Source organism: Etheostoma spectabile, chromosome 16, assembly GCF_008692095.1.
Source record: "Etheostoma spectabile isolate EspeVRDwgs_2016 chromosome 16, UIUC_Espe_1.0, whole genome shotgun sequence".
NCBI lineage: Eukaryota > Metazoa > Chordata > Actinopteri > Perciformes > Percidae > Etheostoma > Etheostoma spectabile.
This window is the reverse complement of record NC_045748.1, coordinates 26,562,599-26,577,557: the sequence shown is the minus strand read 5'-3', so window position 1 is coordinate 26,577,557 and position 14,959 is coordinate 26,562,599. Positions and strand designations below refer to the sequence as shown.

Below are 14,959 nucleotides of genomic sequence, written 5' to 3'. Positions count from 1 at the left end.
TGCATTTTTTCAGACTGCAGTGCGTTGAAAAAACTTCTGTAACAGAGAAAAAGTGGCCAAAGCCGGTGATTTGGTGGTTGCCTAGCAAGAATAACAAAAACATGCAACTGGCAGCGCTATTGTATTGTTAAGATGTTACTATTATTTTGCAATGCCATACATTTATACACTCTCAATTCTCTGTCTGCATGTTTTTATGTCTCTCTCTGTTCTCCAGACTCAATCAGGCTGGTGAATGGGACTAGTCTGTGTTCAGGCAGACTGGAGGTAAAGTCTAACCAGTCTAACCAGTCCTGGTCCTCAGTGTGTGAAGAAGACTTTGACCTGCAGGATGCAGAGGTGGTCTGCAGGGAGCTTGGCTGTAGGGCTCCTTCAGTCCTCCAGGGGGCGCTCTATGGAGACATGGAGGCTCCAGTGTGGACCAAAGAGTTCCAGTGTAGAGGCCATGAGTCTGCTCTGCTGGACTGTGACAGCTCAGATAGAAACACCTGCTCTTCTGGCAAAGCTGCTGGACTCACCTGCTCAGGTAGAGGAGAGGAGCTGCAGCTTTGAATTAACGGTACCACTTTATTTAAAGTGTGCAAAAGACTGAGATGAAACCGGTCATGAACATGAACAAATATTTTGTTAATAACGGTCATTCGGTAAAATATGAGACTTTTCATGTTTGTGTTATGACGATTTGAAATTAAGCAAAACAATATAACCTGGCAATTAAACCTTTTTAAGTCGTAATTCACTTGGATCTTTAACCCGAGTCTTTAAATTGAATCACAAGTCCCTACTATAATTCACCTACAGTTCAATCTAAAACGATAACAGTGCCACACACAAACCTCTTTCAACATTAACTACTGCTATTATTCCTAGCCAATCTTTATAACTTAAAATTCTGTAGGCAACAACAACTCCACAAGTCAACTCAAGCGACCGAGTGAGTAGTCGGACCAGCAGACTCAGAGCCAGAAGCTCGCAGACCATGAGACTAACTCGACAACTCACAAGCCCTCGATGACTCACACGCTTCGGTGACTCGTGAGTTGTTGCTGCTCGCACAAGTCAGTGAATCCCGTGAATTAGGCGGCTACGTTGTCATCAGAGTAAAGAAAATCAACAACAAAAGCGGTCCTTTCACTTCTGAAATAACAAACAGTGTTCTGCACGTGGCCTAACTAGGCCGACTGTAGGTTTGGAGGTATAAACGTTATCGTTAAAAAGCAATTAGGTCAAGCTCACAGTCCATTTAAAAAAAAAAAAAAAAGTTTTGTTATTCCTAGCAATACTGATTCAAGGAGAGAGAGAGGAGGAGGAGAGAGAGGAGTTCAGTGCATATGCGTAATTCAAAACTGGCCAGTGCACCCCCCCGGCAATCGTCTAAACCATTCATGTCCCATTAATGCATGTTACTAACTTAGCTTCTGGCCCGGAGCCCTTGTGCTCCTGGATCGTGGTTGAAGCTGCTGCCATGGTCCTGCTTGACGGCCATGCACTTCTACTGCTAGAATTATTAGTCCTACTTCTGATATCTTTACTGTTACTATGACATATGTATACCAGGTTATATGTCTAGGTTATTAACACAGAGATTGTTGTCCTGCTTAACGTCATATAATGCAAACTCTACATTATGTTCATGATGGTGTCATGTCACTCTTATGCACACCCTTCAAATAAAGTGTTACCAAAGGTACTTATAAAATAACTTCATCAACTTTTTTAATTATTGTGGTGTCTCTGTTCAGAGCCTGATGATGTCAGGTTGTCAGGAGGAGCCAGTAGCTGTGCTGGTACGCCAGAGATTAAACAACGGGGACAGTGGAGACCAGTGAAGGACTGGGATTCTGGCTGGGACCAGACGTTATCATCTGCAGTGTGTAAACGGCTGGACTGTGGTTCTGCTGTTTCCATAAACATAAGCAACAGCTCTTCAGAAACCCTTGTGTGGGGGATCAGTGGTTCTTGTGTTCAGTCTGATTGGATGGGACGGGAGTGTTTATTGGTAACAAGTTTCAGGACAAGCCCCAAGAACCTGGAGGTGGTCTGCTCAGGTAACCCTGAACAGTGACAGTCACATTCTTTACCTTTGCTTTCTTTTGCTAATGAACACATCCTGTCATCTTATCCGGTCAGCGCGGTCAGGATGGTGTAGACGGAGCGTATGGTCGCTGTCAACCATCTGGTCATTCATACTGGTTGAGGTCAAAGCGGTTAAATAGGAAATATTACCTTAGTTTGAAGATGCTGTTTACCCCAAAGCCCGACTCTCTCGACAGTATGTCATGAAACTTAACAATAAAATAGTTTATCAGACACAGGAGTTGTTCTTGAGTAGCTCTTTTATATAGACCTTAGTGGTCCCCTAATACTGTATCTAAAGTCTCTTTTATATAGACCTTAGTGGTCCCCTAATACTGTATCTGAAGTCTCTTTTATATAGACCTTAGTGGTCCCCTAATACTGTATCTGAAGTCTCTTTTATATAGACCTTAGTGGTCCCTAATACTGTATCTGAAGTCTCTTTTATATAGACCTTAGTGGTCCCCTAATACTGTATCTGAAACCTCTTTTATATAGACCTTATTGGTCCCTAAACTGTATCTGAAGTCTCTTTTATAGACCTTAGTGGTCCCCTAATACTGTATCTGAAGTCTCTTATATAGACCTTAGTGGTGCCCTAATACTGTATCTGAAGTCTCTTTTATATAGACCTTAGTGGTCCCTAATACTGTATCTGAGGTCTCTTTTATTAGACCTTAGTGGTCCCTAATACTGTATCTGAAGTCTCTTTTATATAGACCTTAGTGGTCCCTAATACTGTATCTGAGGTCTCTTTTATATAGACCTTAGTGGTCCCTAATACTGTATCTGAAGTCTCTTTTATATAGACCTTAGTGGTCCCTAATACTGTATCTGAAGTCTCTTTTATACAGATCTTAGTGGTCCTTTTATATAGGCCCTAGTGGTTTTCACTTACATTTTACTTTCCTCACTTTAACAAAACAATAAAAACAATGATGGTAGAATTTTAGATTCTTGAATGTGGTCTTCATTTTTCGTCCAGATTTGCTGGCTCAGCCAAACATCTCCTTCTCCACCCACATTGACGGGGTTTCTGAGGCCACGCAGCAGGGACTGCGAGTGCTCATGGGCTCCGACTTCACCATCAGCTGCTCCATCCTGCCCCAGTACCCAGGAGGCTCCTTCCACTCATCTTCAACACCCCCGACCCAGAGCAAAAACTACACCCTGCCAGCTGTCAATCACTCGGCCCACTTCCTGTTCTCTGCTGCAGACCCACCCACCGGGGGAGTACCGCTGTGTTTACCACCTCTATGTTTTCTCCCATAACTTCTCTTCTGAGAGCCGCCGCTCCATCTCACTCTCGCAGTAACTAGAAAATTCTGCAGAAATGTTAACAGCGTGCCTACTGCTTGGTCACATCCTAATAACAATAAAACTAAAAATAATAAAAGTGTTACGTGTCTTAACCCTGGTGTTGTCTTTCCGTCAGCCTGCAACTTTGTGTTTTTCTGGTTGAATATTTTGGTGTTCTTTTTCTACACTTTGACGTTTTTGTAAATTTTATTCCAGTTTTGTGTCACTTTGAAGTTTTTTAATTATTTTTTAGTCAATTTAAAAGTATGTCTCTTTTTCCAATGTTTTTGTCACTTTTTCAGCGTTCAAAAAACAACATTCTTTTCTCATAGTTTTGATTTAGAAAGTTTTTGTAAACTGTTCATATTCCGATTTTCTTTTTATTATGTATTCAATTTTTTTTTTTTTTTACAGTTTTTCCTCGCTTTTTCCAATTTCTTGGGTCACGTTTTCAGCGTTTAAAAAAATGTTTTTGTTGATTTTTTTTCTTGCCTTTTTGTAGTTTTTCTCTTTAACATTTGTTGCTTTTTTTCAACGTTCTTTTGTCATCGTTCTGATATAGAAAGTTTTTGTAAACAGGACAACAGGAGGTCAACCCTTCAGAGACCTTTTTACAACCTATTAAACCCTCGTGTTGTCTTCCCGTCAAAAGATCTACATCTTTGTTGACACTTTTATATAACATGTTTTTCACTTTTTATTACAATTTTGTCCCTTTTTTAAATACTTTTGATGCTTTTTTTCAATGTTTGTCACTTTGGGATGTTTTTGAACTTATTAACTATTATTATTAACTACTACATTTATTTTGGAATTTGTGTTCAATAAACCTCATTCATAAGAAATTATACCTAATGTTTGAGTTAGAAAAGCAAATTAGGAATTATTGAGACTAAATTAAAGGAATGGATGTTGATGATAATCACAGACTGGAATATGTCAACTTTTACTCAACACTATTTCAACAACACTTCCATTTGTTTTACAATGCTATAAATAGAATAAGACCCAAAATTAATGAAAGTAGAGATTTGTACTTGGCAAAGAGCGTTGGAATCAATCATGTTATTTTGGGGAATTAAAAAGAACACTGATATAGGACAACATGAGGACAACATGAGGACAACATGGGGACAACATGAGGACAACATGAGGGTTAAGACCTTTCTGATTCCCAGAAACAGCTACAATGTACACAGCGCTAAAGCAACCAGACTCCATTCCAAGAATAGTACTTTTAGCGTGTATAGAGCCAACAAATTTCCCCATGTAAATCGGTAAAGTATCACTAGAGTTGTGTAAACTGTTGATGTAACAACAGGTAACCTTATGGACACTTTATGTCAAAATCAAACAGGGAAATGTCACACAGACGTTCTTAACACGCTTTACAGTCAAAGTTGGTCTGATTCAGATCACATTTGTGCAGTTGTGTGTGACAAAATCGGCAGCTTTACCTTTGACTAAAATGATCAGACGTGATGATTTCACATGTGTTTCAGCTTCTCTAACCGAGTTGATCATCCGACATGTCGTCCTCCTGCTGGGGATGCTGTCGCTCATCACTGCCCTCTGCGTCACCTCTAAGGTACTGCTCATCTTTATTCTGAGGAAGATTGTGTTTAATTGAGTATTAAGCATTATATATTTATTTAGAAGTGACCTATAACAAACCATGTTTGCTGTCATGTGTTTCCAGGCCAGCAGAAAACAGAAGCTGAGACGAGTGAACAGTGAGATTTAGGATCGGGGTCTCGCAGGTTCCAGGTCAGAAGGCGGGGGGTGAAGAGACCGGCGCCCAGAGGGAAGGAGAAGCATCTCCAAGGTGCTCCTTAACCCCCCTGTTGTCCTTCTGTGAAATATGACCCGTTTATAAAGACTTTCTGTATCAAAACTATGACAAAAGAACGCTGAAAAAAGTGACAAAAATGCAGGAAAATAAAAACAAAAACTTTTTTTTGAAATGCTGAAAAAGTGACAGAAATATTGGAAAAAGAGACAAAAAAATTGGAATAAAATTGACAAAATTGGAATAAAATTGACAAAATTGTCAAGAAAAGTGTAAAAAATATTAAAAGAAACGTCAACAAAGTCACACAAAAGTGGCCAAAATAAGTCAAAAAACATTAGAAAAAACAAAAATTAAAATTAAAAAAATGACAAAAATATAATTAAAAAAGTGACAAAAAAATGTTATTCCTCTTTTTAATCAACTTTAGCATGGGTGTGTAAACTTGCTCAAGCCACTGTATGTTTATGCATTGTGTATGTATATTATAAAGTATATACACAGTGTGTATATATATACACACACACACACACACACACACATACACGCACAGTGTATATGTATATGTTATTTTTGACAGTTTACACATTATGCTCTGCTTCATATTAGAACTTTGCATTATTTTAAGTTTTGGATTCTCTTTTCTTTATGAACCCATTTAATGAGCGTAGTTGGAGGGAGCCTGAGATCTTAGAACTTCATTTCAATCACTGCTTTTCTGTAGTAATGTGCATATGATAAAATCACAAATTAAACGATCTCTTACATATCGCCGCTGTCGGGCGTAAACCTTGTTGGTCCTAAACTGCTGCTTCTCAGGAAATGAAAAAAAACAAAATGCTAATTTGAACACATCTTATTGAGCTCTCAACATGGCATCACGACTTCACCTAAATATACACGCCAACTTTCTTAAGTGGCGCGTGTATTTAGTGTTATATTTAGCTTTATCTGTACACATTTTGAGCCATCCGTGTGTACGTCTACGCTGCATACAGCGGGCTGAAATCTACGGTTGAGTTTGGGAAACAGTGTTGGCTTTAGTAAAAGAAAAAAGTGACAGTTTAGTTTAGGAAAGTGACACATGGGACATGTCAGGATTTGGGTTAGGGTTAGGGTTGGGGGGTTAGGGTTAGGGGGTTAGGTTAGGGTTAGGTGGGTTAGGGGGGTAAGGGTTAGGGGGGTTAGGGTTAGGGGTTAGGTTAGGGTTAGGTGGGTTAGGGGGGTAAGGGTTAGGGGGTTAGGGTTAGGGTTGAAACTTCAGTCAGGAAGAGGAGCAGCAGGGAACAAAGACACAAGACTGAAAAAAGGATCTGACAAGAGACGAGGGAAGGACAGAAGTTAAATACACAAGGGGATAAGGTAACGAGGTAACGAGGTGATAAGGTAACGAGGTGATAAGGTAACGAGAGGCAGGTGACAAGAGGGCAGGGAAGCAGGTGATAAAACATCAGGTAATCACAAGAGCAGAAAGACACAGGAAGTAAACCTTAAGACAGGGAGAGACAACAACCAAACCTCAAAATAAAACAGGAAACAGAACATACAGACACTCAGGGGGACACGAGACAGGGAACAACACAAGACCAGGGAGGGAACACGGAGGAGGGAAAGAAAACAGGATAAAGAAAAACCGAAACCATAACACAGATGGCTTTATGAATATATTTGATACAAGGTTCCTGCCCGGCAGCGACGACGTACAGAATACCAAATGTATAATATTAATAATATTTGATTACTAGTGTGTAGTTGACAGATATATTGTCACTTCTATGTTTTACCACTGATGCTGTTTTTTTTTACTTTAATAAACTTTAATACAAAAGTCACTGGTTTGTTTTGAGTGATTTTATGACTTGTTACTATTTACTTTTCCTATTTTTATTTGTTTTATTCCCCTTTATTTTTTTACATGTACAATACAACCTTTACTAAAGTATAACTAACAGGATGTCTGTGTGTTTTCAGAGCGGTTTTCTTTGATTCTTACTGGATGTAATGCACTCTGCAGACAGATGCGGCGTCAACACTCCAAAAAAAGCAGCTCCTGCACTTTATTATTACATCAACCTGCTGAAGGTAATTATATTTTTTGAACTCAGCTGCTAAGACATTGTCTTCAACATAATTTACAGGGGGGTGGAGGGAGGGGGGGGGCTACATTCCCCTCAATAATCAAAACTGGCCGGGGTTATGATGTCATAGAGTTTAAATGCTGTGGCAAGCAAAGATTTGTTAAGATGTGCATAATTCCTAAAATAAAAAGTCCCGAAACCCAAGTAATGTTTAGAATCTTTTGGTTTTTAACAATAATTAATTAATTTATTAATCAATAATAATAGTATTTACATAAATGAAGACATTTGCACCATAATTGATTGCAGAAAAGGCAAATTGTTGAAGAAAGATTCGCCACAATGCAGGAAATTAAGCATTTGATGCTCTAAATTTCCTGGGGGACAAAAGCTTGAAAAGGGTTGTGTATGCTGTAGCCGTTTGTAGACCCTGGGCTGTCTACAGAGACCACGTTTTTTACAGTGTGTTCTGGGGACAGGCAGGTAGCAGATAGTGATGAGATGTTTTTTACAGTGTGTTCAAGGGACAGGCAGCTAGCAGATAGTGAGATGTTTTTTACAGTGTGTTCTAGGGACAGGCAGCTAGCAGATAGTGAGGAGATGTTTTTTACAGTGTGTTATGGGGAACGGCAGCTAGCAGATAGCGAGGAGATGTTTTTTTTACAGTGTGTTCTGGGGACAGGCAGCTAGCAGATAGTGAGATGTTTTTTACAGTGTTCTGGGGACAGGCAGCTAGCAGATAGTGAGGGGATTGTTATACAGTGTGTTCTGGGGACAGGCAGCTAGCAGATCGTGAGATGTTTTTTACAGTGTGTTCTGGGGACAGGCAGCTAGCAGATAGTGAGGGGATTTTTATACAGTGTGTTCTGGGGACAGGCAGCTAGCAGATAGTGAGATGTTTTTTACAGTGTGTTCTGGGGACAGGCAGCTAGCAGATCGTGAGATGTTTTTTACAGTGTGTTCTGGGGACAGGCAGCTAGCAGATAGTGAGGGGATTGTTATACAGTGTGTTCTGGGGACAGGCAGCTAGCAGATAGTGAGATGTTTTTTACAGTGTGTTCTGGGGACAGGCAGCTAGCAGATAGTGAGGAGATGGTTTTTTAAAGTGTGTTCTGGGGACAGGCAGCTAGCAGATAGTAGCGAGATGCAAGGAGAGCGAGCAATAACAGAGAGTGGCGTATGAGTACTTTGAAGAAAAAAGAGAGGAAAGAGAGATAGCAAAGTTGAGGTAAAGTGAGTTAAAAGTGATCAATTGAACAAGCTAGAGCTTCTCAAGACACAGTCTGTTGTCAATGCCGCCGGTAAAGTGAATGAAGTTACCCCAAAAATACATGGGCTTAACCCTTATCCTTCAACATGGGTTGCAGCCCGTCTAGCAGCTGAGCAGGCAGGGAGCAGAGAGGATGACCTGTATCTCTTTCTCCCAATATCAGCCGCTCTGTATTAGGCTACGAGACGTGCATTCGGCCTGGAATTCAACCGTGCCGTTTTATCGGGTTAAAGCTATAAACAGAAGGACCACCCCCACACCCCACCCCAACTTGCCAAAAGTCGAATTAGCTCCGTCTTTTGACACGTTGTGTTTAGAAAACCTTGAATCCTCGTACAACACAGTGTGATCAGACACAATGCATGTCATTAAAATCAATGAGTCAACGTCATTAGACCCACCGTGGCCGTGCACATGTGCAGGCCAATGCTTTGTTTTGGTGATGACGGTGACGAGCTCAGACCCGCGGTAGGCATCACATGACGGTGTATTACGGTAATTCGGTAACCGTCCCAGCCCTAGTTTATGCACTTCCACAACGTACATTAAAAACTGTTCTAGATGTATTGGCCCTTTAAAAATGTATTTCGACAAGTAAAGTAAAGGTTGGATGACCTGTTGAGCACATACGAATGTCACTTGAACTGGCGGCTTCCTGTTACGAGAATGGAGGAACCACAAAATACTGATTAGGGAGATAAAAAGATAAAAGAGGAAACTGCACATCTGAGGAGAGCTGAAAGACACTTAAGGTCAAGAGACCTGAAGACGACAGAGAGGCAGGCGGACACACCAATGGACATGGGTCGTTGTACTGGTGCTGTTCACGTTGCTCTGGAGCATCAGGTAGGACTTCAACCTGTTTAACTACAGTACAGCTGTCTGGATTGTTGTTGTTTTATGAGTTTTTCTATTTTTGATTAGTTAAACTGTCAATTGTTTCTGGATGTTTGAGTTGAGAACAGCGCCGCTTGTTATCGTAAGTGCAATAAAAAGTTAAAGCCAAAAAGTACTTTATTAAACAGTGATTGGATGTGAATGTGAGTCTTAGGCCGGGATGGGAACTCAACCCTCTGAGGACCGAGGTCCAAATGACCCGTAGGCTTTATGGCCAAATGATCTCTTTACACGTTGCTCTAGGAGAGATTCAGGCCTCACTCCACAGAAAGCTGCGTTTGTTCTGAATATGTTGATATGAAACATGGATCAGGTTCAGGATCAGGGATCAGGTTAAATGCAAATAAAAATAAAATGCCCTTAGACCTAAGGCACACTGCTGCGTGGCGTTTCTCTTGCGTGTCAGTTGCGTGGCGTGAATGTTAGAAATAGGGCCAACGCCTATTTTCCAAGCATTTCCATGCCAATAAAACACAAAAAGATGTTTATATGTCATTTTGACATAAATACATTTAATAAATGACATTTTGATGTTTGACAGTCTCAGTCTGTGTGGGAGCGTAATATGTATGTGTGTGTGTGTGTGTTTTTGTGTGTGTGTATATGGCTGGACGATATGGAGAAAATAAAATATCACAATATTTTAGACAAAATACCTCAATATCGATACTGTAACGATATTGTAGTGTTGACTATTGGAGGTTTCACAAAATATTTTCACAATGAGATTTTTGATAAATAATCGTCACTAATGTGGATATAACGACTAAGTGGGTGAAGGCCAATAATAGAACAGTCTGGTAACTTATGCCAAATAACAATATACACAATCTAAGGATATCTAGCCTCATGTCACCTTATTGATATAGATTTATTCATTTGAGTAGGACAATGCACATTAATCAACATTTCTGTAAATGCGCCAGTATTAGCCAATCAGCTGTTTTTTTTGTCTCTATGTCATTATAAAACATCTCTTTCAATAAATATTATGACTATGCTCATTTTTATTAAAGTAAGTGCAGTAGTACAACTAGCAGAAGACACGTTATAACGGTATGTTTGGAGACACTGCAGCGGATGTTTCTGCCTGACCCGTCCAGAGCAGGACACATTTTTCATTTATTTTTTGTTTCTTTTAGGATTCCTCCCAGGTTTCCAGACAGAGGAAGAAGGTAAAACGGAGAAACTAGATATAAATCAAGAATTACAAAAGGAGATTTTGCTAACTACTCTCCACACTGTCTGACGTGATACATTTTAAAAGGTTTCAGATCTAGGCTTAGTAGTGAAACGTCACCAGTTCTTAAAGTTATCTTTACAAGTTAGAGCGTGGGGGAGTTTCTTTTAAACCTTTGACCTACTCGTCTCTCTCCTACTCACCTGTCTCATGCAATAGATGTACCAAACATTCCTCTGTACTAGTTACTCCCTCACCTGTGTTCAGATATTGACGATATTCGGTTGATGGGAGGATCCAGCCGCTGTTCTGGTGTGGTAGAGGTGAAGAGACAGGGAAAGTGGAGAGAAGTGTTTGACGGTAACTGGAACCTGAAGTTAGCAGACGTAGTTTGCAGACATCTGGACTGTGGCTCTGTGGTTCGAGCTTCATCAAAAAGACATTTAGGTCATTCTAGCAGCATCACACCTTCCTGTCTCAAGTCTGGACCTAGACTGAAGAAATGTTTAACAAAAAGGTCCCATGTTGAGGATACCAGTTTGGAGATCATCTGCTCAGGTAACAACCATCAGTAACACTACAACACATATTCCAAAGCAAGTTCAAAGGTAGGTTTGTTATTGAGGCTTATGGCTTCAAACCTTCCAGGATGTTCCTCTTACATCAGCTCCAAGAAGGGGACTGTCTCTCAACTGGCCTGTAACAACGTGTTATGTAATAACAATGCAGTAAATTAAGCATTTGATGCTCTAAATTTCCTGGGGGACGATAGCTTGAACACTGGTTGTGTATGCTGTAGCCGTTTGTAGACCCTGGGCTGTCTACAGAGACCACGTTTTTTACAGTGTGTTCAGGGGACAGGCAGCTAGCAGATAGTAGCGAGATGCAAGGAGAGCGATCAATAACAGAGAGTGGCGTATGAGTACTTTGAGGAAAAAAGAGAGGAAAGAGAGATAGCAAAGTTGAGGTAAAGTGAGTTAAAAGTGATCAATTAAACAAGCTAGAGCTTCTCAAGACACGGTCTGTTGTCAATGCCGCCGGTAAAGTGAATGAAGTTACCCCGAAAATACATGGGCTTAACCCTTATCCTTCAACATGGGTTGCAGCCCGTCTAGCAGCTGAGCAGGCAGGGAGCAGAGAGGATGACCTGTATCTCTTTCTCCCAATATCAGCCGCTCTGTATTAGGCTACGAGACGTGCATTCGGCCTGGAATTCAACCGTGCCGTTTTATCGGGTTAAAGCTATAAACAGAAGGACCACCCCCACACCCCACCCCAACTTGCCAAAACATAACATACCATAATAACTTGTAAACTAAAATTTCATACTTCATTATGTAATAACACTTGAATTATGTAATTATTTGCCACTTTTAATAATAAAATACGGCTACAGAGCTCTGTGACGCCAGGTGGAAGTTGTAGGTAGATGATGCAGAGCTCGTCAACAATACAGTAGTTTGTGGTTCAGTTTACCTGATGAAGGGGACTTGAAGGGGACCGCTGTCTGCTTCTCTCTTTTGTTCTCCAGACTCTGTCAGGCTGGTGAACGGGACTAGTCTGTGTTCAGGCGGGACTGGAAGTAAAAGTCTAACCAGTCTAACCAGACCTGGTCCTCATGGTGTGAAGAAGGCTTGACTGCAGGATGCAGAGGGGTCTGCAGGGAGCTTGGCTGTGGGGCTCCTTCAGTCCTCCAGGGGGGCGCTCTAGGAGACAGGAGGCTCCAGTGTGGACCAAAGAGTTCCAGTGTAGAGGCCATGAGTCTGCTCTGCTGGACTGTGACAGTCAGATAGAAACACCTGCTCTTCTGGAAAAGATGCTGGACTCACCTGCTAGGTAGAGGAGGAGCTGTAGCTTTGAGTTGAGTTTCTATTTAATAAATGTGACATGATCTATTTTACTAATTTCTCTTGTCTGCTCAGAGCCCGTAATTTCGGTTGGCGAGAGGATCCAGTCGCTGTGCCGGTGAACTGGAGATGAGAAGAAAGTGGAGAGTGGAATAAGTGGTTGATAAAGCTTTTGCCTGGAACCTAAGGCAGCAGATGTAGTGTGTAGACATCTTGATTGTGGCTCCGTGGTTTCAGCAGAGAGGAATGCAATGGGGTGGTCCACAGAAAATTGGATGATTAGCTCAACTTGTCTTCAAACAACGTCTGCAGTTAGGGAGTGTATATTAACAAAGTCATCCGATTCCTTTTCCATCCTGGAGATCATCTGCTCAGGTAACACCTCACCAACAATACTTCAGCTATAACTGTAATCTCAGTTTTTTTGCTTACATTTACATTTCACAGATGCTTTTGTTCAAAGCGTCCAAACGAGGTACCATCCACTCTAAAGTAGATCCAGGAGAAGTCATCAAGAATAAGAGCTTAGTTTTACACTCCATCTGACAGTGCCACATGGTTGCAGGTGCACGCAGCAATGCATAGGTTTATGGGAAATGAAAAGGCAGCATTGAGTAAGTTATCTTATTCAGCCAGCAATGGAGACCTACGGCTGTATGTACCCAACTCAGAATTAAGTTAGCTCAGTCAGATTTGGCTGTTCAACATGAATATTAAAGCAATGTGTTTGATGATCCACCCAGCCACCCTGACCTTTTCACTGCTTTTGCGTTGCTAAGCGCCTCATATCCTTCTGCTCTCTTTGCCTTGCATTTTTTCAGAACGCAGTGCGTTAAAAAAACTTCTGTAAAAAGAGAAAAAGTGGCCAAAGCATGTGATTTGGTGGTTGCCTAGCAATACTTAAAAAAACATGCAACTGGCAGCGCTATTGTATTGTAAGATGTTACTGTTATTTGCAATGCCATACATTTATACACTTTCAATTCTCTGTCTGCATGTTTTATAGTCTCTCTCTGTTCTCCAGACTCAATCAGGCTGGGAATGGGATAGTCTGTGTTCAGGCAGACTGGAGGTAAAGTCTAACCAGACCTGGTCCTCAGGTGTGTGAAGAAGACTTTGACCTGCAGGATGCAGAGGTGGTCTGCAGGGAGCTGGCTGTGGGGCTCCTTCAGTCCTCCAGGGGGCGCTCTATGGAGACATGGAGGCTCCAGTGTGGACCAAAGAGTTCCAGTGTAGAGGCCATGAGTCTGCTCTGCTGGACTGTGACAGCTCAGATAGAAACACCTGCTCTTCTGGCAAAGCTGCTGGACTCACCTGCTCAGGTAGAGGAGAGGAGCTGTAGCTTTGAATTAACGGTACCACTTTATTTAAAGTGTGCAAAAGACTGAGATGAAACCGGTCATGAACATGAACAAATATTTTGTCATTTAGTGTCATTCGGTAAAATGAGACTTTTCATTCAAAGTTAAAACAGTTTAAGATGTTTGTGTTATGACGATTTGAAATTAAGCAAAACAATATAACCTGGCAATTAAACCTTTTTAAGTCGTGATTCACTTGGATCTTTAACCCGAGTCTTTAACTTGAATCACGAATCGTGAGTCTCTACTATAATTCACCTACAGTTCAATTTAAAAATCTAAAATGATTTGTGCCAGACACAAACCTCTTTCAACATTAACTACTACTACTATTCCTAGCCAATCTTTATAATGTGGAATTGTTGTTGCCTTACAATTCTGAAGGCAACAACAACTCCACAAGTCAACTCAAGCAACCGAGTGAGTAGTCCGACCCGCAGACTCAAAGCCAGAAGCTCGCAGACAATGGGATTAACTCGACAACTCACAAGCCCTCAATGACTCACGAGCCTTCGGTGACTCGTGAGTTCATTGACTTGCTTGCACAAGTCAATGAATCCCGTGAATCAGGCGGCTACATTGTTGTCCTCAGAGTAAAGCAAATCAACAACAAAAGCCATTCTTTCACTGCTTAAATAACATACACTGTTCTGCACGTGGCCTAGCTAGGTTTACTGTGGGTTTTGTTGTATACATGTAGTACTCTATGTTAAAATGCAATTAGGTTGAGCAAACAGTCCAAAACATTGCGGGCTCGCCTTGCAGCTCGGGCTTGTAGACAACTCACGAGTCCTCGATGACTCGTGAGCTCTCGCATGAGACAGTCAATTGCACCAATCAGCCAACTATGAGTGGACCTGTAGCAGACGAGTGCGTGAGCGAGCTCAGAGTAAAGCAGATCCACAACAAAAGCAGTTCTTTCACTTCTGAAATAACAGTGTTCTGCACGTAGCCTACTGTAGGTTTGGTGGTATAAATGTAATACGTTAATAAGCAATTAGGTCAAGCTCACAGTCCATTTAAAAAAAAAAAAGTTTTCTTATTCCTAGCAATACAGATTCAAGGAGAGAGAGAGGAGCTCAGTGCATAGGTGTAATTCAAAAGTGGCCAGTGCACCCCCCCAGCAGTCGTCTAAACCAATCATGTCTTATGCACACCCTCA

The 14,959-nt window shown here is 41.2% G+C and overlaps 1 protein-coding gene across 3 annotated transcripts in view; it reads left to right on the top strand.

Annotated features, from left to right (window-relative positions):
• Positions 1–14,959, top strand: part of LOC116704613 (scavenger receptor cysteine-rich type 1 protein M130) — a 50,798-nt gene that overhangs the window by 6,022 nt on the left and 29,817 nt on the right. Inside the window, exon 1 of one of the 3 annotated variants that reach the window (XM_032540221.1) lies at positions 13,594–13,758. The exons of the other annotated variants lie outside the window; for them this stretch is intronic. Coding sequence (XP_032396112.1) covers positions 13,635–13,758 — 124 coding nt within the window. The 5' untranslated portion in view covers positions 13,594–13,634. Of the gene's footprint in view, positions 1–13,593; positions 13,759–14,959 lie in introns of those variants that run through there. 3 annotated transcript variants of the gene reach the window in all.